General features: G+C 45.1%; 1 protein-coding gene across 5 annotated transcripts in view; it reads left to right on the top strand.

The window, feature by feature from the left end:
• Positions 1-3,146: 3,146 nt before the first annotated feature.
• SVOP (SV2 related protein) overlaps positions 3,147-27,768 on the top strand; it is a 101,301-nt gene continuing 76,679 nt past the window's right edge. For 4 of the 5 annotated variants that reach the window (XM_077952674.1, XM_077952673.1, XM_015152697.3 and 1 more), the window contains exon 1: positions 3,180-3,352. Coding sequence is in view for 3 of the 5 variants with exons in the window: in XM_015152697.3 (XP_015008183.2) it covers positions 3,318-3,352 (35 nt within the window). In the remaining 2 variants the exon portion in view is untranslated. 5 annotated transcript variants of the gene reach the window in all.

The following is a 27,768-nucleotide window of genomic DNA, read 5'->3' as shown; positions in this document are numbered from 1 at the left end:
TTTGATTCTGACCACCGCCCTATGAAGTAGTTACGGTTATTGATCCCGTATTTCTGATGAGGAAATGCAAGCACAGAAAGTTAGACAATCTGCTCAAGGTTACCCACCCAGAGAGAGGTGGAGCTGGGAAGAGAGTCCCAAGGACTGAGCCTGTTCTAACCACTCTCCAGTTCCAGGCTGCAAACTCCCTTTTTCCCTCAAGGGAACTTGACTGGGTCTCTGTTGAACATCAAAAAATACTGATTGGCCAGGTGCGGTGGTGATCACGCCTGTAATCTCAGCACTTTGGGAGGCCGAGGTGGGTGGATCACGAGGTCAGGAGTTCAAGACTAGCCAGGCCAAGAGAGTGAAACCCCACCTTTACTAAAAATACAAAAAAATTAGCCGAGCGTGACGGTGGGCACCTGTAATCCCAGCTACTTGGGAGGCCGAGGCAGAGAATTGCTTGAATCCAGGAGGCGGAAGTAGCAGTGAACCGAGATTGCGGCTCCAGCCTGGGTGACAGAGTGAGACTCTGTCTAAAAAACATATAAACAAACAAACAAACAAAATTCCTGATTAAGGCACATGAGTAGAAGCTGAAATAGGATGATAAAAGGGGGCTATTTATTTATTTATTTAATTTTGAGACAGGGTCTTGCTCTGTCACCCAGGCTGGAGTGCAGTGGTGCGATCTCAGTTCATTGCAACCTCTGCTTCCTGGCTTCAAGCAATTTTCCTGCCTCAGCCTCTAGAGTAGCTGGGACCACAGGTCTGTGCCACCACACCTGGCTGTTTTTTATTTTTAGTGGAGACGAGGTTTTGCCATGTTGGCCAGGCTGGTCTGGAACTCCTGACCTCAAGTGATCCGTCCTCCTCGGCCTCCCAGAGTGTTGCGATTACTGGCGTGAGCCAGGGCGCCCGACCCCTAAGGGGGCTATTTAGAATGAACGTAATGAATATTCATAGAGCCCTAGAGAGCCCCACCTGACACTAGGATTGAAGGAAAAGGAGGGGTAGTTAAAGCAAAAACCTTCAGAGACATCTGAATCCATCATTGAAAAGGTACCAGATTGTTCAGCTCTCTCTCCCAGCTGTGCAACAATGGGGATACTGACAAGTGTTTGGATTGGATGTCTTTAGATAAGTGTCCACCCTCCTAGCCAATCAGCTGTGGCCAGGAATCATGTGATACCAAATGTAGTGCACAGCAAGGATGGGGGAGAGATTCCTTTAGAAATAAGTGTGGGTAGGACAAATTGTGATTGACTCCAGTATGAGATGAGAAGGAGCCATGAATAAGTTCAAACTACCATTGTGACAGACACATAGTTGTTTCTCCATTCATATTTACTAGATAAATAATACATTGGAACTTGAGTACCACTGTATAATTGGTTTTTCCAACATTCGATTTGTTTAAAGTTATCCAATATTTCAATAATTCCAATTTCTCCTACTATACCCGCAATGGATGGTTTCTTTTGAGACACTCAGAGAAAGCCTAGCACTTAAGGGTGCAGGTTGTGGAGACAGACTGCCTGGATTTTAAGTCTAGATCAACTCTTTCCTGTCTGTGTGACCTCGTGCAAGCAAGTCTACCCTTCTCTGAGCCTTGTTTCCTCATCTTACAAAATAAGGATAAAAATCACACCTGCTCATAGGATTGCAAAGATCAAGGGGACCATGGTGAAGTACATATCCGGGTGCCCGGCACACATTCAATTCAATTTTGGATTTTCAAGTCCTTTTATGGATTTGATGTGAGATTGTTTTCAGTTCTCAGATTGGTTTCCTTGTACCCTCTTCCAACTTCCCCCACCCTTTGTTAAAAATTAAAGAAAAAAAGAAAAAAAAAGTTTCCTTCTTCCTTTAGTTCCTTGTAAGTGTCCATTCAATCGTCATGCTCATAGCTCTTGCCAGCTGCCATCATGGATCATCTTAATAGTTTTCTGTTGTATAATTTTTCTGCTTTTCTTTTCATTTGTTCACACTTGATCAGGGGTTTTCACTTCATGGTGCTGGGGAGCTTTTAAAAAATACCCTGAGGCCAGGCACAATGACTCACATCTATAATCCTAGCATTTTGGGAGGCCAAGATGGAAGGATTGCTTGAGTCCAAGAGTTCTAGACCCCTGGGCAAAAAAGCAAGACCCCATCTCTACAATAAATAAATTAGCTGGGTATGCTGGCGTAAGCCTGTGATCCTAGCTACTAGGAAGGTTCAGGTGCGAGGATTGCTTTAGCCCAGGTGGTCAGTGCCGTAATGAGCCATGATCATGCCACTACAACTCCAGCCTGGACAACAGAGCAAGAACTTGTCTCAAAAGTAAATAAATAAACAAATATTGAAAAAATAAAAAAATACCCAGGCTTGGCCTCCACCTCCAGAGAGTTGAGTTCAATTGGTTTGAAATGGAGCCAGGCAATTCTTACATGCAGCCTGAATTGAGAACCATTTATTCAACAAATATTTACAGAGTACCTTCTGCGTGCCAGCCCTGTTCTAGTACTTGGGACACATCAGTGAAACCTCATGGAGCTTAAGTTCTAAAGGGGTCAGGAATTCTAGTTAGAGGTGAGCTAGGGGAACCGTTAAGCTGGCTAGGATCTTGAAGGCAGAGACTTTATTTTATTCATGTTTTTATTCTTCAGGGTCAGGGCTGTAGAATTCACCCAACAACGCTTGTTGAAAGAATGAGTGATCTTTGGTCTTCTCATAACTGACTTACATTTTTCTTTTCTTGATTCATTTCACTAGACCCTTAGCTCCACGATGACAATGACAGGTCGAATTTGTTCTGTCATACCCCCAGTACCTATTACAGTGCCTGGCACATAGGTGCTTAGTAAACAGTACTTAAATGCATGTCTGTATTTGTTATAGCAGCCTGGGTTTCAAAAGTATTATACTGATAACATTAATGAATCCATGCAAATAAACATTTAGACAGGCATGATCAACCAAAGGGTGCTCATTGGTACCCGGACAACCATTTCACAGACTGGTGTGCCCTATAGGCATGCCAGTAATGCACCATCAGCCAGAAAGCCTGTGAACTCCTACGAGCAGAAGGGCTCTCCCTGCCCCCTCTCCCCGCGCAGCTCGCTCTGCCCTCCGCCTCCTCTTCTCCGCCCACTCTCGCCGCGGTCTCCTGGCGGCGGCGGCTTTGTCTCGTGGGCTGGTCCCCAGCGGCTCCCTCCCGGAACAGCTGCTGCTCGAGGGAGGAAGCGGCGCGGGTGCTGTCCAGCATCCCGGTGCTGAAAACCAGGGGGCTCGTCATCCACCACTACCATGTAAGGGCCATGAGAAGGGCTCGTCCTGGCGCAGCGCGGACATGGAGGAGGACTTATTCCAGCTAAGGCAGCTGCCGTGAGTATCATGGGGGCGAGCAAGAGGCAGACAGGCTTTCTTTTAAAAAACGAAAACCTGCAAGGGGGCTGGGGGGTGCATCTCTGCATGGTTTCTTGAATTTAAAGGGAACTGTTTCGGAGGAAGGAATTAGGGCCTGGAGGAGACAAGCCATTTTCCTTCCCCAGCAGCCCAGCCTCTGTATCTCTGACTCAGTTCTATTTATCAGATCTGTCAGGACCTTATGGGGAACCACGGGGGTTATGATTTCCCTTTTAATTGCTCTCAATCCTAAAGGGATTTTGAGATGTGAGCTTTAAGAAAGCATTAGCTGCTGTTTTGAAATGTGGACAGAATTGGTGAGTCTATGCAATGACATCGGTCCTTTCCAGCCCTAATCCTATGCTGTGAAATCCATAATTTTTCTGCAAGGTCTTTTGGAAGGGAATGATACTGATGTTGCAAACTGGTTGATAAAAAACTGGGATGCCTTCCTAGAGGAGAGGGTTGGGCAAAGTCCTGTTGTTTATGAAGTGTGTGAATGAGAGGGCTGTGCACGGTCGGTGAAACCTCTTGCCTTCTTCTGAATGAAAGGTTTTTGTAGCAGCTAGCTAGAGTGAGACTCACCGTTGGAACATCAGGAATATACTCCTTTGAGGATGGGGATTTTTAAGAAAAACCAAATTTGCTCTGAGAATGTGGGGGAAATACCAAGCAACTGAAAGGACACGGGCCTTGTAGAGGGGCTTACAGATTTTTCCTACCTCAAGCAGATAGTGATTTGTTAAGTAAATTCCAAGAGTATGAGAGGGGCATTAAAAAGAACATTGCTGGGGTGGGAGTTGTTTTAATTTTTAGAAGCACTAGCCGTTTGAATGGTAAGAGTAGATTCCCTTTGGGATTGTCAGAAAGGGTAAATTATAGTTAGCATGTGTGTATTTTCTTGACTTTAAAAATGGTGGATCATTTTTTTCTATAAGTTACTGAGGAATTCTCCCAAGTGACTTTTAGTGTGACTGATATAGTTCTCTGAGGCTCTGAGTACTGAAGGGGATTGTAATGTTTACTTTTCAATCAGTGTAAAATTAATTTTCACTAAAATTTTTAATTAATTTAAAATTTGCTTTAAAGCTTTTACTAATTGATCCACAAACAGCATATTTGATTATGTAATACAGCATTATTTCACAAATGCTAGAGCATGTTTAGTTATAATATTCAGAGGTAGATATAACAGTACATAAAAATGTAAAGGTCTGATTACAAATTTCCCAAGGAAAACATACAACTTCTATTATGAATAAATATCATGTTCAAAAATAAAACCATTACCCCCAAATAAAAAATAATTTAATATCATAAATGTGAACTTTGGTTTTCCTGGGATAAATTTTTCAATCATGTCAGACCATGTGAACTTTTCGAAGATTCATGTTTATATAAACTTTGCAAAAGGGTCATGTATATTTAATCTACTGGTATATAGACCTGACATTATCATGACAATTCCTTCTTTAATTAAAAAAAAGCAAAAATAGGAAGTTTTTACTTATTTAAATTTAAAAATTTAGGTTTTTATAGGAATGTAATACAATGTACCAATAAATAAAGGTAAATAAAGTTCAAAGAGAATCACAGGAATAAAGAGTAAGTCTCCTTTCTTTTCAAACCCCAGTCCTATTTCCCAGAGTTAAGTTTCTTAATTATTCTTTCTGGTGCTTAATAGGCATAAATACATATATTATCTATTAGGCCAAATTGTGTACTGGCTAAGTACATTATCTGTTGAATCAGACATACTTGGATTCAAATCCTTACTCTGCCACTTCCTGGCTGTGTGACTTTAAGTAAGTGACTTAACCTTTCTGAGACTCAGTTTCCTTAGCTACACAATGAGGATCATAACAGTACTTGATTCATAAGGTTATTGTGAAGATCAAATGAGATAATGTATGCTAAAAGCTGGGCAGACACAAAGCACTCAATGCATATTAGCTGTTATTATTATTGCATCTGAAAAATCATTTATATAAACAAAATATGTAGGTTTACTGTACTGGACTCCCTCAAAATCTTAATCTGCAAACCCCAAATGACATTTGAATGAAGTCAAAATTAGCCCTGAAATGTGTTGACCTCAATTTCTAAAAAAAGAGTAAGCTAAAAGGAACGGCCACATGAATCTGAGTGGGTTACAAATCACGATTTAGATGTTTTTTAAACCACACCCTTCGTATATTATGCACAGATTGCAGGCAGTAGATTTCCCAAGAGCAATATGGCTAAAAAAATTCAGAGTGACTTGTAGAGGGTTGGCAAGAGTGGACTTTGGAATAGGCTCAATCCCATGGGAGGCCAAGTGTTAGCGGATTATAAGCCACTAAGTAGTTTACATGGTTGGGGAATGGGGAAAGGGAGTGAGGGTGTCTAAGAAACAGTCCTTCCTTGCACTTGAAGGAACCTTCACACAACTCTGGGGTGGTTCATTTGAGACCACAAAAGACCATTGTTTTTCACATGCTGTCCACTCTGGGACAGCACCACACAGAGGAGATTTGGGAGGCTAACAGTTTGCATCCATTTCTGCCTTTTTGTGTGACCTTGTGCAAATCAGACTTTTCTAGGTCTGTTCTTTCTAGGATGATTTCTTGAAAGCCAGTTAGCAGACATTGATTGATCGATTCATTCATTCATTCATTCATTCATTCATTCATTCATTCACTGAGTTAGATACCATCCTAGGTACAAAGGATTCTACAGCTGAGTAAGGTAGAATGGTTCTTGCGCTTAAGCAACTCACAATCTAGAGCTGCAATGTCCAATAGTACATTTAGCCACTAGCTACATGTGGCTATTTAAATTTAAACTTAAATGAATTTAAAGTATGCAGTTTGTACATGAAATAATTTATATAGTATAATATACAACATAAAATGTATATATAATATACAACATAAAATATGTGGCCAGGTGCGGTGGCTCACGCTTACAATCCCAGCACTTTGGGAGGCCGAGGAGGGTGGATCATTTGAGGTCAGGAGTTTGAGACCAGCCTGACCAACATGGTGAAACGCTGTCTCTACTAAAAATACAAAAAATTAGTCAGGCATAGTAGCACATCCCAGCTATTTCAGAGGCTGAGGCAGGAGAATCACTTGAATCTGGGAGGCAGAGGTTGCAGTGAGCAGAGATTGTGCCACCGCACTGCAGCCTGGGCAACACAGCGAGAGTCCGTCTCAAAAAAATGTGTATACACACACACACACACACACACACACACAATGTAAAATTTAAAAAAATTTGTCCCTCAGTCATACTAACCACATTTCAGATGCTCAATAGCTACATGTGGCTAGTGGCTACTATATTGGAAAGCATATGTGTAGGCCAGCAGTTCCCAACATTTTGGCATCAGGGACTGGTTTCTTGGAAAATAATTTTTCCATGGACAGGGGTGGTTAGATAGGGGGATGGGGTTGGGGTTTCAGGATGAAACTGTTCCACCTCAGATCTTCAAGCATTAGATTCTCATAAGGAGCCTGCAACCTAGACCCCTTGCGTGTTCAGTTCACAATAGGGTTTATGCTCCTGTGAGAATCTAATGCCGCTGCTGATTGACAGGAGGCGGAACTCAGGTGGTAATGCTCGCTCATCCAAGGCTCACCGTGCAGCCCGGTTCCTAACAGACCAGAGACCATTATGGGTCCTCGGCCCAGGGATTGGGGACCCTGGTCTAGGACATTTCCATAATTGCAGAAAGTTCTATTGGACAGCACAGGTTTGGTAGGAGGGAGGACACTGAACACATCATTGCAAATAATTATGAGAATTGTCTTAAGTGCTATCAAGAACTAGTGCAAGCCTGGGGAATATATTAAGACCTGTTTCTACTGAAAAAAATTTTTCTTAATTAGCCAGGTCTGGTTGCTCATGCCTGTGGCCCCACTATTAGGGAGGCTGAGGCAGGAGGATTGCGTGAGCCTAGGAGGTCAAGGCTGCAGTGAGCCATGATTGTGACACTGCACGCCAGCCTGAGTGACAGAGTGAGATCCTGTCTCAAAATAAATAAATAAATAAATAAAAATAAAAAAAAGAGAATGAATGCGGGGTATGCATAAGGAGACTAGTTTTAGCTGGGAGGAGGTATCAGGGAAGGCTTCCCTGAGGAAGTGACATTTGACCTGATCCTCTGCAGATGTGATTTCAGGAAAAAGAGAAAGGATTAAGAGCATTCCAGGAAGAAGAAACTGTATGGGTAAAAGCCCTGAATTGGGAAAAAAGCTTGGTGTGTCTCAAAATCAACCAATAGATCATTAATGAACAAGTGACTTGGGGGAAAACTGCTGAGGACAACAGGGAGCAGGCCATCCAGGGTCTTGTAGTATATGACAAGAAGTTGGGATGTCATCCTGCATTTGCTGAATCGACTCTCTCCTTTCTTATGAACGCTGTCTTTCAAGATTGAGTTGGGTCCACCATTTTAATGAATCTGCCCCTGGCTTCTGCTGGTTTTAATCAATAGCAGAGGTAAAAATGTGGAAACTGACTCAGGCAGACCTGGGTTCAGACTCTGGCTCTGGCCCTGTCTGGGTGGCCTCGGGCCAAAGCCTTCTCCCCAAGGCTGAGTGCCTATCTGTGAAGTCAGAACAGTGATAATACCTGCAGGGCTGTTGTAAGGATCCGGGAGATAATCACTGGGAAGCTCTCAGCACAGTGCCGGGCTTTGAGTATGGGCTCGATTCATGGTGCTGGTGTTATTTGTTTTCCTCCACTCTGCATTGGTTTCCCTGATCTTCCAACTTATTAGGTAGTAGGAGTGCCTGGAAGCCATAGTCTCCAGTGCAAAACACTAAGAAGATGTCTGGTGTGGTGTGACAGCACATGTCTGAACTTGAATTCTTCCTCCGTCCTCTACCTGCTCCTCTTTCAGCCTCCCCCATCTCAGTTGATGACAATTCCATTTGTCCCATTTGGCCAGAAACTTTGGAGTCAAGTTAGACTCCTCTCTTCCTCCCATTTCACTTTTGTTGTTGTTGTTGTTGTTGAGACAGAGTCTCGCTCTGTCACCCAGGCTGGAGTGCAGTGGCGTGATCTCAGCTCACTGCAGCCTCCGTCTCCCAGGTTCAAGCGATTATCATTGCCACCCCTGTAGCTGGGATTACAGGCACACACCACCGTGCCCAGCTAATTTTTGAATTTTTTTGTAGAGATGGGGTTTTGCCATGTTGGCCAGGCTGGTCACCTGGCTCCAAGTGACCCTTCCGCCTTGGCCCCCCAAAGTGCTGGGATTACAGGCATGAGCCACCACGCCTGGCCCCATTTCACTTTCAGCCCATCAGGAAATCCTTTGGTCCTGCCTTCAACTTACACGCAGGCTCTCACCCATTCTGCTGCGATCCCCTGGTTCAAGTCTCCGTCCTCTCTCACTGGGATTGATTGCAATGATGTCTGTGCTGGTTTTCCTGCTCCTACTCTTGCCTCCCTATAGCCCATTCTCAACCCAGCGGCCAGGGGGATTCTTTAAAAGTCAAATCATGTCCTTCCTTGGCTCAAAACTCTCCCATTGTTCCCATCTCACCTCGTCTCTTTCACTATACTACACATTCATGCTGCTGCTTCCCTGCTGTTCCTCATCCATGCCAGCCAGGCTCCTGCCTCAGGATCCACCCCCTAGAAAGCTCTTCTCCAAGATACCTGCTTCACCCTCATCAAGTCTCAAATGCCACCTTCTCACCAAAGCTTACCCTAATAACTCTCTTTAAATTTGCAGCCCTCTCATATACCCGTTAGGATGGCTACTATCAAAATAAAAAATACCTGAGCTGGGCGCGGTGGCTCAAGCCCGTAATCTCAGCACTTTGGGAGACCAGTGCAGGAGGACTGCTAGAAGCCAAGAACTGTGAGACCAGCCTGGGAAACAAAGCAAGATCCCGTCTCTACCAAAAATTTTGAAAAACCAGCCAGCCATGGTTATGTGTACCTGTAGTCCCAGCTACTTGGGAGGCTGAGGAGGGAAGATTGTTTGAGCTCAGGGTTTTGAGGCTGCAGTGAGCTATGAATGTGGCACCACACTCCAGCCTGGGTGACAGAATGAGACCCTGTCTCAAAAAGAAAGAAAGACCAAAAAAATTAGAAAATAACAAGTGTTGGTGAAGATATGGAGAAATTGGAACTTTCGCACACTGTTGGTAAAATATTAAACAGTGTAGCCATTATAGAAAACAGTATGGCAGTTCCTCAAATGTAAAAATAAAAATAATGCTATTTGTCATTGATGGACATTTGGGTCTTTGCTATGAATGTGGCACATATACACCATGGAATACTATGCAACCATAAAAAAGGATGAGTTCATGTCCTTTGTAGGGACATGGATGCAACTGGAAACCATCATTCTCAGCAAACTATCGCAAGAACAGAAAACCAAACACCACATGTTCCCACTCATAGGTGGGAACTGAACAATGAGATCACTTGGACACAGGAAGGGGAATATCACACACCAGGGCCTGTCATGTGGTGGGGGGGGGAGGGATAGCATTAGGAGATATACCTAATATAAATGATGAGTTAATGGGTGCAGCACACCAACATGACACATGTATACATATGTAACAAACCTGCATGTTGTGCACATGTACCCTAGAACTTAAAGTATAATAAAAACTTAAAAAAGAATAATGCCATGTGACCCAGTAATTCCACTTCTGGTTATAGATGCAAAATAATGGAAAGCAGGGTGTTGAAGAGATGTTTGTATTTCCATGTTCACAGCAGCATTATTCACTATAGCCAAACATGAAAACAACCCGTGCCCATGAACTGAGGGATGGATGAATAATATTCCATTGTGCAATATTGCTAAAATCTCCTCTCTTAGCAATTTTCGAGAAACAAAATGTGGTCTATCCACATTTGGAGTATTATTCAGCCTTAAAAAGGAAGGATATTTGGGCCAGCGCAGTGGCTCACGCCTGTAATCCCAGCACTTTGGAAGGCCGGGGCAGGTGGATCACTTGAGTTCAGGAGTTCAAGACCAGCCTGGCCAACATAGTGAAACCCCATCTCTACTAAAAATGCAAAAATTAGCCAGGTGTGTGGTGGCATGCACCTGTAATCCCAGCTACTCGGGAGGCTGAGACATGAGAATCGCTTGAACCTAAGAGACGGAGGTTGCAATGAGCTGAGCTTGTGCCACGGCACTCCAGCCTGGGCAACAGAGTGGGACTCCGTCTAAAAAAAAATAAAAAAAAGAAGGAAATCTAGACAGTCCTACAATGCAGATGAAGCTTGCAGACACTGTGCAAGCAAAGCAGCACAAAAAGACAAATACAGTACGATCTCACTTATTCGAGGTGCCTAGAGCAGTCAGATCCATACAGACAGAAAGTAAAATGGTGGTTCCAGGAACTCGGTGGTGGGGGGAGAAGGAATGGGGAGTTGGTGTTTAATGGTACTGAATTTAAATTTAAATTTTGCAAAATGAAAAGAGTTCTGCAGATGGATGATGGTGATGATTGTACAACAATGTGAACATGCTTAATGCCAGGGAACTGTATACTTAAAAATGGTTAAGAATGGGCCAGGCGCAGTGGCTCATGCCTGTAATACCAGCAATTTGGGAGGCTGAGGCAGGCAGATCACTTGAGGCCAGAAGTTCGAGACCAGCCTGGCCAACATGGCGAAAATCGTCTCTGCTAAAAATGCAAAAATTAGCCAGGTATGGTGGTGTGCACCTTTAATCTCAGCTACTCAGGAGGCTGAGGCATGAGAATCACTTGAAACTGGGAGGTAGAGGTTGCAGTAATCAAAGATCGTGCTACTGCACTCCAGCCTGGGTGACAGAGTGAGACTCTGTCTCAAAAAAAAAAAAAAAAGAAAAAAAAAAGGTTAAGATGGTAAGTTTGATGTTATGTGTATTTAATCACAATTGAAAAAAAGCTACAGCCTTCTTCCTCTATCCTCCAATACCATGTTCTCTTTTTTTCATAGCACGTATTATCTGCTAATAAACTCTATAATTTGTTTATTTATTGTTTAGTGTTTGCCTTCCTTTGTGAGAGTTTCACAAGGGTGGGATCTGATGTATCTCAAGTGTGTAGGATATTGCTGTCAGTTTCACCTACTACTGGATTCCAGCATAGACCAATATAGACAGGCCAAATGATTAGGAAAGCTTCATGAATGAAAAACCAGAAAAATCTGTCCATTGGCTGTATTATTTTCCCTGACAGTGGGGCCACTATTAAGTTTTAGCAGCTGCGTAGCCCAGTCTAACTGGAAAGACTAGCTTTGTTTCTTCACATCTACTTTCTGCTTCCTCATATTCCTTTTTTGAGACAGGCTCTCACTCCAGTTGCCCAGGCTCGAGTGCAGTGGCACAATCATGGCTCACAGCAGTCTCAACCTCCTGGGCTCAGTTGATTCTTTCACCTCAACCTCCCGAGTAGCTTGGACTACAGGCACATGACACCACACCTGGCTAATTTTTTGTATTTTTGGTAGAGACAGGGTTTCACTGTGTTGCCCAGGCTGGTCTCAAACTCCTGGGCTCAAACAATCCACCTGCTTTGGCCTCCCAAAGTGCTGGGATTACAGGCTTGAACCACATACATGCCCGTATTTCCTCATTTTCTTAGACGAAATCAGGGAGGTTGGGAGAACAGCAGTTTGAGTTACTGATTACATGAAAACAATTTTTTATTTAATATTTTAAAAATGTTAAATTGACAAATAAAAATTACATATGTATGGTACAGAACATGTTGTTCTGAAATATGTGTAATTGTGAAATGACTAAATCAAGCTAATTAACATATGCGTCATCTCACATCCTTTTTTGTGGTGAGTACACTTAAAATCTCTTTTCTTAGCAATTTTCAAGTATACAGTACTCTAAATTGTTATTAACTATAGTCTCCGTGTTGTACGACAGATCTCTTGAACCTATTTCTCTTGTCTAACTGATTTTTTTTTTTTTTTTTTTCTGAGACAGTCTCACTCTGTTGCCCAGGCTGGAGTACAGTGGCATGATCTCGGCTTACTGCAGCCTCTGCTTCCCAGGCTCAAGCGAATCTCCTGCCTCAACCTCCTGAGTAGCTCGGATTACAGGCACCCGCCACTGCGCCCGGCTAAGTTTTATATTTTTGGTAGAGACGGGGTTTTGCCATGTCAGCCAGGCTGGTCTCGAACTCCTGACCTCAGGTGATTGGCCTGCCTCGGCCTCCCAAAGTGCTGGGATTAGAGGCATGAGCCACTGCGCCCAGACTAATTGAAATTTTTTTTACCTGCAGCAACTCCCTAATTCCTCCAAGCCCCTACCAAGCTCCTGGTAATCACCATTCTACTCTCTGCTTCTATGAGTTTCACTTTTTTAGATTCCACATGTAAGTGAGATCATACAGTATTTGTCTTTCTGTGCCTGGCTTATTTCACTTAACACAATGTCCTCCAGGTTCGTTCATGTTGTTGCAAATGAGTGGATTTCCTTCTCTCTTAAGGCTGAATGGTATTCCATTGTGTATATACCACATTTTCTTGATCCATTCATCTCTTGATGGACACTTAGGTGGATTCCATAGGTTGGTGATTGTGAATAAGGCTGCAATGATCATACGACTATTGCTATTGAAATTGTCCCAGGTAAGCTCTTCGAGCCCATGTTAAATCAGGTAAGGATTTGTGTTTGAGTTCTAGGGGAGAAGCTAGAAGCAGGTTGTGGTTCCTCTGAGAAGATCTCTGCATAGAGACACAGGGCAAGAGGAGGTGGCAAAGGCACACATGAGACTTCCTGCTGGCTCCCATCCCCCTGAGACCGAGTGGGGCCAAAGTAGAGGGAGGATCCCCGGACAAGGAGGAGAGATAGGGCATCATCGTCACCCACTTCAGGCAAAAAGTAGGGAGTTATTGTAATAGCCTGGGCATCCTCCAAGGGAACCCACCATGGCCTTTAAAACCTCACACTTGGCTGGGCGTGGTGGCTCACGCCTGTAATCCCGGCACTTTGGGAGGCCGAGGCGGGTGGATCATGAGGTCAGGAGATCGAGACCATCCTGGCTAACACGGCGAAACTCCGTCTCTACTAAAAATAAAAAAAATTAGCCAGGCGTGTGCGGGTGCCTGTAATCCCAGCTACTCAGGAAGCTGAGGCAGGAGAATGGCGTGAACCGAGGAGGCAGAGCTTTCAGTGAGCCGAGATCGCGCCACTGCACTGCCTGGGCAACAGAGCGGGGCTCCATCTCAAAAAAACAAACAAACAAACAAAAAAAACACCTCACACTCAAAGCTGCTCACACTCCTTCATTTCAAAAATGTTTACATTTTATGCCAGCCAGCTTCACTTAAGGAATGTGTGTTTCAATGACTTAAGGGGACTAGTCTGGGCCAGCTGCAGTGGCCCTTGTCTATAATCCCAGCACTTTGGCAGGGGCCAAGATGGGAGGATCTCTTGAGGTCAGGAGTTCGAGACCAGCCTGGCCAACATGGTGAAACCCTGTCTCTATTAAGAGCACAAAAATTAGCCGGGCGTGGTGGTGCACGCCAGTAATCCCAGCTACTCGGGAGGCTGAGGCACAAGAATCGCTTGAACCCGGGAGGCGGAGGTTGAAGTGAGCCAAGATCATGCCACTGCACTCCAGCCTGGATGACAGAGCGAGACTCTGCCTCAAAAAACAAAACAAAAAATCTCACGCTCAAAGCTGTTCACACCCCTTCACTTCAAAAATGTTTACCTTTTATGCCAGCCAGCTTCACCTCTGAGGAATGTGTGTTTCAGTGACTTAAGGGGAACAGTCTGGGCTAGGTGCAGTGGCTCTTGTCTATAATCCCAGCACTTTGGGAGGCCAAGGCAGGAGAATCACTTGAGCTCAGGAGTTTGAGATCAGCCTGGGCAATGTAGCAAGACTCCCTCTCTAAAAAAATTATCTGGGTGTGGTGCCTGTGGTGACAGCTGCTTGGGATGCTGAGGCAGAAAGATCAATTAAGCCTGGAAGGCTGAGATTGCAGTGAGCTATGATTGCACCGAGCTATGATTGCACCACTGCACTCCAGCCTGGGCGACAAAGTGAGACCCAGTCTGAAAAACAAAACAGAACGAAAACCACAACACTCCGGAGGCCAAAGAAAGAAAGTCTCCCTGAAAAGAGGCCATTGTTCGGGTGGCCTTGGGTCTTAGGGAGGATTATTCCAGGGCTCACTGGCCTAGTCAGTGGCTTTACAGCCCCAGCTAAACTCTTCTCTGGGCTGTCTAAAAGAGTTATGCAGATTTGCATGTGATTGATTATATGATCTTGGGCAATTTATTTAACTTCCTTGAAACACAAGGGGGTGCTCGGGTCACCTTTGAGGGCATTTTCAGCTCTACAAGACTGATTCTCAGTTCTCTGAATGAATGTGCCTGGCACCAGCCTGGATCATGGCAGTTATTCTGGTGTATTTATTAACTTATTTATTTGATTACTTTTTTTTTTTTTTTTTTTTTGAGACAGGGTCTCTCTCTGTTGCCAAGGCTGGAGTGCAGTGGCACGATCATGGCTCACTGTAGCTTTTGAACTCCTGCACTCAAGCAATCCTCCCGCCTTGGCTTTCCAAAGTGCTAGACTTTGGAGCTACCCCGTGAGCTACCCTGCCCAGCCTGGTGTGATTATTAATAGTATCTCATTCACTCTTGAACCCAGGGTTTCTCAGCCTCTACACTATTCACGTTTTAGACCAGACAATACTTTGTAGTAGGGGACTGTCCTATGCATTGTAGGATGTTTAGCAGCATTTCTGGCCTCCTCTACCCACCAGATGTCACTCTCACTCCCACCAGTTGTGACCATCAAAGCTGTCTCTAGACATTGCCGATGCTCGTGGGAGACTAAATTGCCCCGGGTGAAAACCACTGCTCTAGGGCTGGGCGCCATGGCTCACACCTGTAAACCCAGCAGTTTGGGAGGCCGAAGCAATCACTTGAGGTCAGGATTTCGAGACCAGCCTGGCCAACTCTTTTTACAAAAATTAGCTCGGCGTTGTGGTGGATGCCTGTAATCCCAGCTACTCAGGAGGCAGAGGCAGGAGAATCGCTTCAATCCAGGAGGCAGTCACTCATTTCTACAGCATCTTCAGATTTCTCTTTAAGCCTCACTCCTCTGACTTGAGTCATGCTGGCACCCTGTACATGTTCGCTTAACAACGTGTGCATCTTCTGCAATGCTCAAGGTAACTTTGGTAAAAGGTTCGAAGTTCCATGGGGGCGAGAACTCAAATCTGACACAGACAGGGTCCCCTCTGTATGGTTGTTAAATGAACGAGTGGATACATAAGTTACAAAGACAAGGCCAGAAGTGGTGGCTCGCGCCTGTAATCCCAGCTTCTTGGGAGGCCAAGGCAGGCTGATTATCTGTGGTCAGGAGTTTGAGACCAGCCTGGCCAACATGGCAAAACCCTGTTTCTACTAAAAATACAAAAATTAGCCAGGCGTTGTGGCTTGTGCCTTTAATCCCAGCTACTCGGGAGGCTGAAGAATGAGAATCTCTTGAACCCGGGAGGCAGACGCTGCAGTGAGCGGAGATCATGCCAATGCACTCCAGCCTGGGCGACAGAGCGAGACTCTATCTCAAAAAAAAAAAAAAAAAAAAAGGAAAAGTTACAAAGACAAATGACCCTGAAAGTTGCAGCACAGGCCTTTTCGTCCTCCAATAGGAAGAGTAACCCTCTCCTCTCTGCACAGGCCATGTCAGAGAATGAGTAAGGGTGTGCGTGCTCAACTCAGGCAGAGCTGGTTTTGGATCCTGACTTTCTGGCTAACTTGGTAGGTGATCTTGGGCAAGTTCCTTGTTTTTCTTTAGGCCTCAGTTTTATCATCTGTGAAGTGGGGCCAGCAATGGCACCCACCTCCTAGGGCATGAGGGTTCCTTGAGATGATGCTTATAATGTGCTTAGCGGAGCTACCAGCCCCTGGTAAAGGCTTCATGAATGCTAACTATGATTTATTTTTTATCATTACCTTTTGTCCAGGATATAAGCAAGTCGTCTGCTATCCTAGGAACAAGCTCATTGCTATTCAGGCTGATGGGGGTGGCAAAAAAATGCAAATAAATAAAATCCACAGAGAACTAAAATTTCCATTAATTATAGACTTCAGAAACGGAAGGAAACTTCAAGGTCATCACGTCCAACCCCTCACACCCTGTCTCCCTAATTCAGAGCAGGCAGGCATCAGATGGTAACTTTCAGACTTCTGGGGCCGCCATCATCTGATTAAAACTCAGGTTCTTGGGCCCCACTCTGTAGAGATGCAAAAGCATTAGTAGGTCTAGAGTACGGCCCAGGAATCAGTGTTTTAATCAGTTCCACAGGGGTATTCTTGGCTTCAGGTACAGAAGCTTTGGCTGACTGGGTAAGATCATGGGTTTTGGAGCTACTTGAGCCAGGGTCCTGGTATACTGCGTATTATCTAGGAGACCTGGAACCATTGGTGTAAACTCTTCTAGCCTCAGTTTACTTGTCTATAAACTGGAGATTTTTTTGAGACAGGGTCTCACTCTGTCACCCTGGCTGGAGTGCAGTGTTGCAATCATAGCTCACTGCAATCTCGACCTCCTGGGCTCAAGTGATCCTCCCACCTCAGCCTCCCCAGTAGCTGAGACCACAGGTGCACACCACCATGATCAGCTAATTTTTAAATTTTTTGTATAGACATGGTCTTGCCATGTTGCCCAGGTTGGTCTCGAACCCTTGGGCTCAAGTGATCCTCCCACCTCAGCGTCCCAAGTGTTGGGATTATAGGTGTGAACCACTGTGCCTGGCTGAAAGTAGAGTTATTAATAATACTTCCCTGTTATGACTGTTGAGTGCATTACATAAGATAGTTTATAACACTCAGGCTTAGACCTGGCATTCTGAAGTGATGCATAAATATTAAATATCATTACTCCTGAGCCAATCACATGGACACCTGCCTCTGCTGCAATGACTCTCAAGAGAGGGAGCCCACTGCCTCCTAAAGCAGCCGTTTTCATCTCTGGGCTGCTCTGCCTGATAAGGCTCCTCTTTATATTGAGTTGAGATCTGCTTCCTTCTTTCTTATACCCAGAAGTTCAAGCTCTGTCCTTAGGATTATGGTTGAGAAGCACCTTCTTTCACAGGTCAGAGCCTCAAATATTTGAAGACAGAGGTTCATCTCCTGGGAAGACTCTTCTTAAATCCTACAGCTCAGGGAGTGCCCCAGATCTTGTCTTGAAGAAGACAAAGCAAGTCCATATGTTAGTGACCTTGGCAGTCTCTGCTGCTCCAAGTGCACAGCATCTAACTACATTTGTTGATAAGTTTCAGACTCCAAAGACGCCCAGTGCCACATCACCAGGGTATCTGGGACAAAGCTGAGGGATACTGGTTATCAGTGTTTTTTTTTTTTTTTTTTTTTTTTTTTTTTGAGACTGAGTCTGGCTCTGTCGCCCAGGCTGGAGTGCAGTGGCCGGATCTCAGCTCACTGCAAGCTCCGCCTCCCGGGTTTACGCCATTCTCCTGCCTCAGCCTCCGGAGTAGCTGGGACCACAGGCGCCCGCCACCTCGCCCGGCTAGTTTTTTGTATTTTTTAGTAGAGACGGGGTTTCACCGTGTTAGCCAGGATGGTCTCGATATCCTGACCTTGTGATCCGCCCGTCTCAGCCTCCCAAAGTGCTGGGATTACAGGCTTGAGCCACCGTGCCCGGCTTATCAGTGTTTTTTATCAAGTTCCCCAAACGAGATGATGCAACCCTGCCTTCCACTGGCAGATGAGCCTCGCTGTGAAGATGTCTTCTTATACTATTTGTACTATTTGGCAGAGCTGGGGAGAAAGGGATGAATATTTAACAAAAGCCTCAGCCCTCCACCTCTCCAATCCCCCTAATCCAAACCACCAGCACCTCTTCTCCCACTGGCCACACAGCTTCCTTCCTGGCCTCCCTGACTCCTCCTCAGTCATCTTTTCGTATTAATCAGGCCTTTGATTTTTTTTTTTTTTTTTTTTTTTTTGAGACGGAGTCTGGCTGTGTCACCCAGGCTGGAGTGCAGTGGCACGATCTTGGCTCACTGCAAGCTCTGCCTCCCGGGTTGACGCCATTCTCCTGCCTCAGCCTCCTGAGCAGCTGGGACTCAGGCGCCCGCCACCACGCCTGGCTAATTTTTTGTATTTTTAGTAGAGACGGGGTTTCACCATGTTAGCCAGGATGGTCTCGATCTCCTGACCTAATGATCTGCCCACCTCGGTCTCCCAAAGTGCTGGGATTACAGGAGTGAGCCACCGCGCCCGGCAACCTTTGTTTATATTCTGATGCTTCAACATCTTGGAGCCTTGCTGGCCCTGGAGGGACTTGCCCCTCTCAGAGTTAACTAATTCCTAGAAATAGCAAACAGCTCACCTGCCAGCGTGCCTCTGCTATACAAACCAATCAAGCCAGAGCCTCATGTCTCTCTAGCTGCCTCCTTTATCCAGCTCCCAGACTCCAGGCCACATCTACCTGCCCTCATCACCCCAGAACCAGGCATGAGACAATTAAGGAGAGCCCCTGTGCTCCAGAGAAGGGCGAAATTATTCAAACGAACCAATCCCAAGCCTGCAGCCTCTGCCTTACCCATTTCTTTCCTGGGAAACCACAATAAAGGCTCTTGCTCACGTTCTCCTCCTATTCCCTCTGCCTCCTGACAAACCATGGGGTTGCCCTGTGTGCCCCTTACAGTGTGGCGTGCCCCTTCTTCTTGGGATCTGTAAGTATGACAGAGTATATCTTGCCCATAGCTCACATCTCATAATCTCTCAGCCTTGCCATACCTAAATAATATTAAAACCTATATTTAAAAAACGCTTTCTGGGGTGGGCACAGCGGGTCATGCCTGTAATCCCAGAACTTTGGGAGGCCGAGGCAGGTGGGTCACCTGAGTTCAGGAGTTTGAGACTATCCTGGCCAACATGGTGAAACTCCATCTCTACTAAAAATACAAAAATTAGCCGGGCGTGGTGGCAGGCAGCCGTAATCCCAGCTACTCAGGAGGTTGAGCCAGGAGAATCTCTTGAATCTGGCAGTGGGAAGTTGCAGTGAGCCAAGACTGTGCCACTGCACTCCAGCCTGGGCAACAAGAGCGAGACTGTCTCAAACAAAACAAAGCAACCCGCTTTCCTCCATTGATTCATCCTCTTGCGGGAGAATGTGCCAAGTAACCTCAAAACTCAACTCTGATCATCTTCCACCATCTCACTACTACTTGAAACCCCTCCATGGCATCCCACTGGTCTTAGGACAACACAGAAAATCCTCACTGTGACCTCCAGGGCTCTGTGTGATGCCAGCTGTCTCTCTGACCTATGTTCCCTGGTCTCACCTCCAGACCTTTGCACTAGCTGTTCTCTCTACTCCTCCCTTATTGTGTGGGACCGTCTTTGTCCCCTTGATCTCTCCTTGGGGAGGTCTTTTCTGATCACTCATTTTTTTCTTTAGACCTCAGTTTTCTCATCTATAAAGTGGGAACAGCAATGGCACCCACCTTCTAGGGCATGAGGGTTCCTTGGGTACCATTGCTGTCCCCACTTGGCACCCTGTTTGCTTCCTCCTCAAGATATATTTCATTTGCAAATCTATAATGATGTATTTGTTTACTTGTATATTAACCACCTTGCCAACCAGAGCATCCACTTCTCGCGGGCAGGGACCATGTCAATTTCATCCTCCACTGGACCCCAGCACTCAGCATAAGTCAGCCCTCAATAGATGCTTATGGAAATACTGAATGGTGCTGCTAGGCTCTGCCAGATGCTCTCAATAGATAGACTCCTTTGATCTCCATGGCAACCCTGTGAGGTAGGGATTACCATTTCCATTTTATAGGTGAGGAAACTGAGGCTCAGAGAAACAAATTAACCTACCCAGGGTCACACAGGTACTGAATGGTGTGAGTAGGGCATTCAAACCCAAGTCACTCTGTTTGCCAGGGTTGGGCTCTCTTATCTATTCTGGTGGACCACCTCTCCAACTCTGAGTGCCACCCACAGATAATCACAGCTTCAACTTCCTTTTCAGTCTGACAGCTTGAACTCTGATAGTCTGAACTCAAGGGACAAAACTCCAGAAGCCCAGATGAAAAGAGAAAACTTCCCTACTTAAAATACCGGGCTGAGCGCAGTGGCTCACGCCTGTAATCTCAGCACTTTGGGAGGCCGAGACAGGCGGATCACTTGAAGTCAGGAGATCGAGACCAGCCTGGCCAACATGGTGAAACCCCGTCTCTACTAAAAATACAAAAATTAGCCGGGTGTGGTGGCGGATGCCTGTAATCCCAGCTACTTGGGGGGCTGAGGCAGGAGAATTGCTAGAACCCGGGAGACGGAGGTTGCAGTGAGCCAGAATTGTGCCCCTGCGCTCCAGCCTGGGTGACAGAGTGAAATTCCATCTCAAATAAAATAAAATAAAATAAAATAAAATACCTGAATCAGGGCTGGGCATGGTGGCTCACACCTGTGATCCCAACACTTTGGGAATCACTTGAGCTCAGGAGTTTGAGACCAGCCTGGGCAACATAGCAAGACCTTGTTTCTACTAAAATGAAAAAAAAAAATTCACTAAGCATGGTGGCACATAGCTGTAGACCCAGCTACCTGGGGGGCTGAGGTGAGAGGATTGCTTGAGCCTGGGAAGTTGAGGCTGCAGTGAGCCCAGATCTGCACTCCAAGCTTAGGTAACAGAGTAAGGCCCTGTCTCAAAAAAATAAACAAATAACAATACCTGAATCAAGTCACAGGCCCTAATTTAAGGTACCGAGGAAAATTCTATGGTGGTACAAACAAGATCTTTAGGTTGACAGCTATTTCCTCAAGTTCTTCTCTTCCTTAAATAGCAAAATTATGTAAAACAAATGTTCCCTGCTATTTTGGTAAATTATATGCTATATATATACATATACAACAAATGGCAAGAGAATGTGAGCCAGCCTGTTTTGAAGCCTTCATATATTTAACATATGCCACTGCTATTTTCTTTTTCTTTCATATTACTTTTTTTCCCCTCGGGAAATCTTGGCTCATGTACTTGATAAATTCTTTTAGGAACCCGACTGATTCAAAATGCAGACTGGCTTTCTGAGGACTGCATAATTTAATGTCAAAGGTCCTTCTTTATTTCTGTTTTAAAACAAAGTTTAATAAACACAGGTGCCCTCGCTTCTTGTGGTTTTCCAGCGAAGAAATGTGAGCAGGTCCAGGTTTAAAACTGCAGGGAGGTTGGGCTCTGTGGCTCACGCCTGTAATCCCAGCACTTTGGGAGGCCGAGGCAGGAGGACTGCTCAAGCCCAGGAGTTTGAGACCAGTCTGGGCAACATAGTGAGACCCTAACTCTATAAGAAATTTAAAAATTCGCTGGATATGGTGGCGAACGCCTGCAGTCCCAGCTACTGTGGAAGCTGAGGCAGGAGGATCGCTTGAGCCCAGGAGTTGTAGGGTACAGTGAGCTTTAGTGCACTACTGCACTCCAGCCTGGGTGACAGAGCAAGACCCTGTCTCAAAAAATAAATACATAAAACTGCAGAGAGCTAAGCCATTTTCTCAAAGTCACTTTTTACAAGGGTCAGTGTACTCCAAACTCAAGGTAGAGAGGTGACTTGGAGAAGACAGGTTGCTGAAAGCTCATATTTCCTCGTTGCTCACAATTTTCCTGTTCATCAAGCTCAGTTAATACTCGCGACTGTCTGTAAACCAGCTGTCATCCCCACTTCACAGACGAAAGCAGAGCATAGCCATGCTTAACAGCATGCTGCTCCATCAACTAGAGCATGGTCAATAATCGCTGTTGTTATTTATATTTATCGTAAGAACAGTAGATGCCCAGTTTAAAAATATCAAACATTACAGAAGGGTCCAAAATGAATAAGCAAAAAAAAAAAAAAAAAAAAAAAGTGTGTCTTCTCTCAAAATGTCCCATTCCTATCCAGTTCTCCTCCCCAGAAGAAACCAGCATTAGACTTCTTACATGTCCTTCCCAACTGTCTGTGATTGTCTAAGCATGACGCCTCTAGAGCAATATTTCTCAGGCTTCAGCATGCACACAAATTGCCTGGAGACTGGTTACAATGCAGATACTGATTCAGTAGGTTTGGGACAGGGTCTGAGACTCTGCGTTTCTCGCATTTCTTGTTTTTTTATTTTTATTTTTTTGAGACAGGGTCTTTTTCTGTCACCCAGGCTAGAGTGCAGTGGTGAAATCACAGCCCACTGCAACCTCAAACTCCTGGGCTCAAGTGATTCTCCCACGTCAGCCTCCTGAGTAGCTGGGACTACAGGCAACGCCGCTACGCCTGACTAATTTCTGTCTTTTTTGTAGAGATGGAGGTCTCGCTTTGTTACCCAGGCTGGTCTATAGCTCCCGGGCTCAAGCACTCTTCCAGCCTCAGCCTCCCAAAGTGCTGAGATTACAGGTATGAGCCACAACACCTGATCAAGATTCTGCCTTCTAACAAGCTCCTAAGGGATTGCTGGAGCCTCTGGTTCAGAACCACACTTAAGTTTTTCTTTTTTTTTTTTTTTTTGCGATGGTGTCTTGCTCCGTTGCCCAGGCTGGAGTGCAGTGGAGCCATCTTGGCTCACTGCAGCCTCTGCCTCCTGGGTTCAAGTGATTCTCCTGCCTCAGCCTCCCAAATAGCTGGGATTGCAGGCACGAGTCACCATGCCCAGCTAATTTTTGTATTTTTAGTAGAGACGAGGTTTCACCATGTTGGTCAGGCTGGTCTCAAACTCCTGACCTCAAGCGATCTGTTCATCTGGCCTCCCAAAGTCCTGGGACTACAGGCATGATCCTCCGCATCTGGCCGGGACCACACTTAAGTTTTTGAGTATCAAGGACCTAGCTCTCAGGACCATATTATACCACTTTTTCTTTAGGGAGAAACAGTCTCACTTTGTTCTCCAAGCTGGTCTCAAACTCCTGGCTTCAAGTGATCTTCCCACTTCTGCCACCCAAAATGCCAGGATGGTAGGCATGAGCCACTGTGCCCAGCCCATTTTATAGCACATTTAATAATGAGTCTCAACAATCTTTCCCTGTTGACCCCTACAGATCAGCGTGTGTGTATGTATGTATGTATGTGCGTGTGTATGTATGTATGTGTGTGTGTATGTATGTATGTGCGTGTGTATATGTTTATTGTGGTAAAATATATGTAAAGTAAAATTTACCATTGACAATTTTTTTTTTTTTTTTTTGAGACGGAGTCTACCTCTGTTGCCCAGGCTGGAGTGCAGAGGCACGATCTCAGCTCACTGCAACCTCCTGCTCCCAGATTCAAGCAATTCTCCTGCCTCAGCTTCCTGAGTTGCTGGGTTACAGGCATGACCCACCACGCCCGGCTAATTTTTGTATTTTCAGTAGAGACAGGGTTTCACCATGTTGGCCAGGCTGCTCTCAAACTCCTGACCTCAAGTGATCTGCCCTCCTGAGCTTCCCAAAGTGATGGGATCACAGGACCATAAACCATTTTAAGTGTACAGTTAGTGGCATTAAGTACATTCACAATGTTGTGCAACCATCACTATCATCCATCTCCAGAATTTTTTCATCCTCCCCAGCTGTACCCATTAAACACTAACTCCCTGTCCTCTCTTCCCCCTAGTCCTGGTAACCACTATCCTGCTTTCTATATCTGTGAATGTCACTGTTCTAGGTCCACTCACATCGGTAGAATCCTCATATAGGTAGAATCCTTTTGTGACTGGCTTACTTCACTCCGCATAATATCTTCAAGGTTCTTCCATGTTGTAACCTGTGTCACAATTTCCTTTCTTTTTAAGCCTGGATAATAGTCTATTGTATGCATTGTTCATATTTTGTTTATGCGTTTATCTGTTGGATGTTTGTACCTTTTGGCTGGTTGTTTCTGCCTTTTGGCTATTTTGATAAAGGCCAACTTAAAAATTTTTAACGTTTTTATTTATTTATTTTATTTATTTTTTAAATTATACTTTAAGTTCTAACATTTTTATTGATTTATTTTTAATTTTTTTTTGAGACAGGGTCTAGCTCTGTTGCCCAGGCTGGAGTGCTATGGTGTGATTGTGGCTCACTGCAGCTTTGACCTCCCAAGCTCAAATAATCCTCCCACCTCAGCCTCCCGAGTAGCTGGGACCACAGACACGCACCACCATGCCCAGCTAATTTTTTTAAATTTTTTGTTGCGGTGAGGGTCTCATTATGTTGCCCAGGCTAGTCTTGAATTGGGATTGATCAAGCAATTCTCTCGCCTCGGCCTCCCAAAGTGCTGAGATTACGGGCATGAGCCACTTTGCATGGCTATAAACACATTAAAAAAGTGGATGTGCTATATCCATTTAATCACCCCTGTCCCAGTGATCATTTCTAGTGTTCTATTATCACAATCAAAGCTGCAAACAGCATGCTAGCAGCAGAAGGGACTATAGCAGGGGGGCTGGGACTGGAGACACTGAAGGCAGATGACTTTGCCAAAGCCTGGCTTAGCCACTTACTGTGTGACCTTGGACAAGCTTACAGCCCCTCTGTGCTTAAGTGTCCTTATTTGTAAAATAGGGATAGTGAAAGTGCATGTTAAATAAGATAATCCACAAGGCACTGAACTCTGGACCAGACACATGGCAAACTAATAGTCCATATCAGCTGTTCTTTATTCTTATTATTTTTTTCACAGAGTTCACCGTGTCACCCAGCCTGGAGTGCAGTGGTGTGATCTCAGCTCACTGCAACCTCTGTTGCAGTGAATCGCCTCACTGAGGTGATTCTCCTGCCTCAGCCTCCTGAGTAGCTGGGATTACAGGTGCCCACCACCATGCCCAGCTAATTTTTGTATTTTTAGTAAAGACGAGGTTTCACTATGTTGGCCAAGCTGGTTTGAAACTCCTGACCTCAAATGATCTGCCCGCCTCGGCCTCCCAAAGTGCTGGGATTATAGACTTGAGCTGCTGTGCCTAGCCCCGTATCAGCCATTATTGGTATCGTAAGTCATCACCTACTTTTTTCCATCCCTGTAATGAATTGCCAGCAGAACATAGCTGGTGGCAGCACAGGACATTTAAACATTGTGAAAGATATCACAAATTACCTTCCAAAAGGCTGCAGTGGTCACTATTAGTCCATAGAAGGAAGCAGGGAGCCGTGGATGGTCCCTGCGGAGAAGATGTGACAAAAGGAGTATTCAAGGAGGATGATCAGGCCACACAGCGAGTTCTTTCTGTGATGTCCTCAGAGTCAAGGGTGCTGATCCATTGACCTTGCCTTCATCCCTGAAGATGAATTGAGAGTGCACGCAAACATTCATGTCCTTCCTTCCTGGGATATTTCTCTATGTGTCCATCTTCTGTGAATACCTTAGGGGACTGTTTACGTTTTTGATTTTGGGGTTGCTTCTTTGGGACTGGGGGTCCTACTCATTTGTAGTTTCCTTTCTGTAGCCCATTTCACACCACCCCTCGTTGAGTGGGTTCCAGATGTGAAATGTCACTCCCACCATGAGCCTTTCTCAGCACCCAGTTTATTTTATTTGCAGCATTTCTTACAATGTGCAAACCATCTATATAGTGATGTCCATATGTAATCACTATTTTTGTTTTTAAAATTCTTATCCCCTCCTGGTAGACTATGAGCACTGCAAAAAGGTGTTGAAGTCTGATGACTTTCGTGATCACAGTAGCACCTTTGGGCCTGGCACAAGCAGGTGCCCATTCAATATTTGTTGGATAAGGGATTCCAATAACATCCATAGCAGTGCTAAGAGTTAAGGATTTTTTTTTTTGATGGCAAAATACACATAACATAAACTACCATTTTAACCTTTTTTTCCCCTTCGAAATGGGGTCTTGCAGCCGGGCACCATGGCTTACATCTGTAATACCTGCACTTTGAGTATGAGATGGGTGGATCACCTGAGGTCAGGAGTTTAGGACCAGCCTGGCCAACATGGTAAAACCCTGTCTCTGCTAAAAGTGCAAAAGTTAGCTGGGGGTGGTGGTGCGCACCTGTAATCCCAGCTACTTGGGAGCCTGAGGCTGGAGAATTGCTTGAACCTGGGAGGCAGAGGTGGCAGGGAGCCTGGGTGATGGAGTGAGACTCCATCTCAAAAAAATAAAAGAGGGGGTCTTGCTATATTACCCAAGCTGGTCTTGAAGTCCTGGCCTCAAGCAGTTCTCTTGCTTCAGGCCATCCACCTAGCTAGGATTATAGACACATGTGCCACCCGACCGCCCACCCGCACCATGCCTGGCTCTATTTTGACCATTTTATTTATTTTTAATTTTTTTTCCATCTTAACCATCAATTAAAGCGTGCAGTTTTACTAGGTTGCACAACCTTCATCTCTATCTAGTCCCCAAAGGGAGAACCCCCTCCCATTACTCTGTGACTCCCCATTCCCTGGCAATCCCCCAATCCCTGGCAGCCACTAATCTGCTTTCTGTCTCCATGAATTCTGGACACTGCATTTAAGTGGACTCATATCTATGTGAACTTTTGTGACTAGCTTCTTTGCTCAGTGTAATATTTTTGAGGTTTAGCTGTACTGTAGCATGTGTCAGTAGTTTCAGGAGGTTTCTGTATATTCGTTTGTTTTGTGTTTTAGAGACAGTGTCTCTTTCTGTTGCCCAGGCTGCAGTGCAGTGGTGCAATCATAGCTCACTGCAGCCTCGACCTCTCAGGCTCAAGTGATCCTCCCACCTTAACCTCCTGAGTAGCTAGGACTACAGGCACACACCACTGTATCTGGCTAATTTTTAAATTATTTGTAGAGATGGGGTCTCTCTATTTTTCCCAGGCTGGTCCTGAAGCCCCGTACTCAAGTGATCCTCTTGCCTCTGCCTCCTAACGTGCTGGAATTACAGGTGTGAGCCACTGCACCCATGAGGACTTTTCTTTTTTCTTTTTTCTTTTTTTTTAACAGTGATGTGCTAGGGCCTGATGGTACCAGTTCTAGAGAGCAGATGGATTGTTAAATATGCAAGAATTTGGGGAGCCTGTTATTTAGTCACTGACAGGTTGAAACAAGCCATTGTGGGAGTATCTAGGACACAGATATTGGCAAATGCTACAAATCAATATTGTTGGGGGAGGGTATTTGAGAACCAGTTTATAGGCACACTGCTGGCTTTAAAGCACCCCATAATCTCTATCAGTATCCCTGAGAAGTTACTGTAACTAAATACCTACTTTGGTTTACTTCTTTATTTCTTTAGAATCAGGATCTCACTCTATTGTCCAGGCTAGGGTGCAGTAGTGCAATCATAGCTCACTGTAGCCTCAACCTCCTGGGCTCAAGAGACCCTCTTGCCTTAGCCTTTTGAGTGGCCAAGACCACAGGTATGTGCTACCATGCCTGGCTAATCTTTTTTTTTTTTTTTTGTAGAGATAGGTCTTGCAGGCTAGAGATGATGGCTCACGCCTGTAATCCCAGCACTTTGGGAGGCCAAGGCA

Source organism: Macaca mulatta, chromosome 11, assembly GCF_049350105.2.
Source record: "Macaca mulatta isolate MMU2019108-1 chromosome 11, T2T-MMU8v2.0, whole genome shotgun sequence".
Lineage (NCBI taxonomy): Eukaryota > Metazoa > Chordata > Mammalia > Primates > Cercopithecidae > Macaca > Macaca mulatta.
Note: the sequence above shows the minus strand (reverse complement) of the source record. Positions and strands in the feature narration are given on the sequence as shown.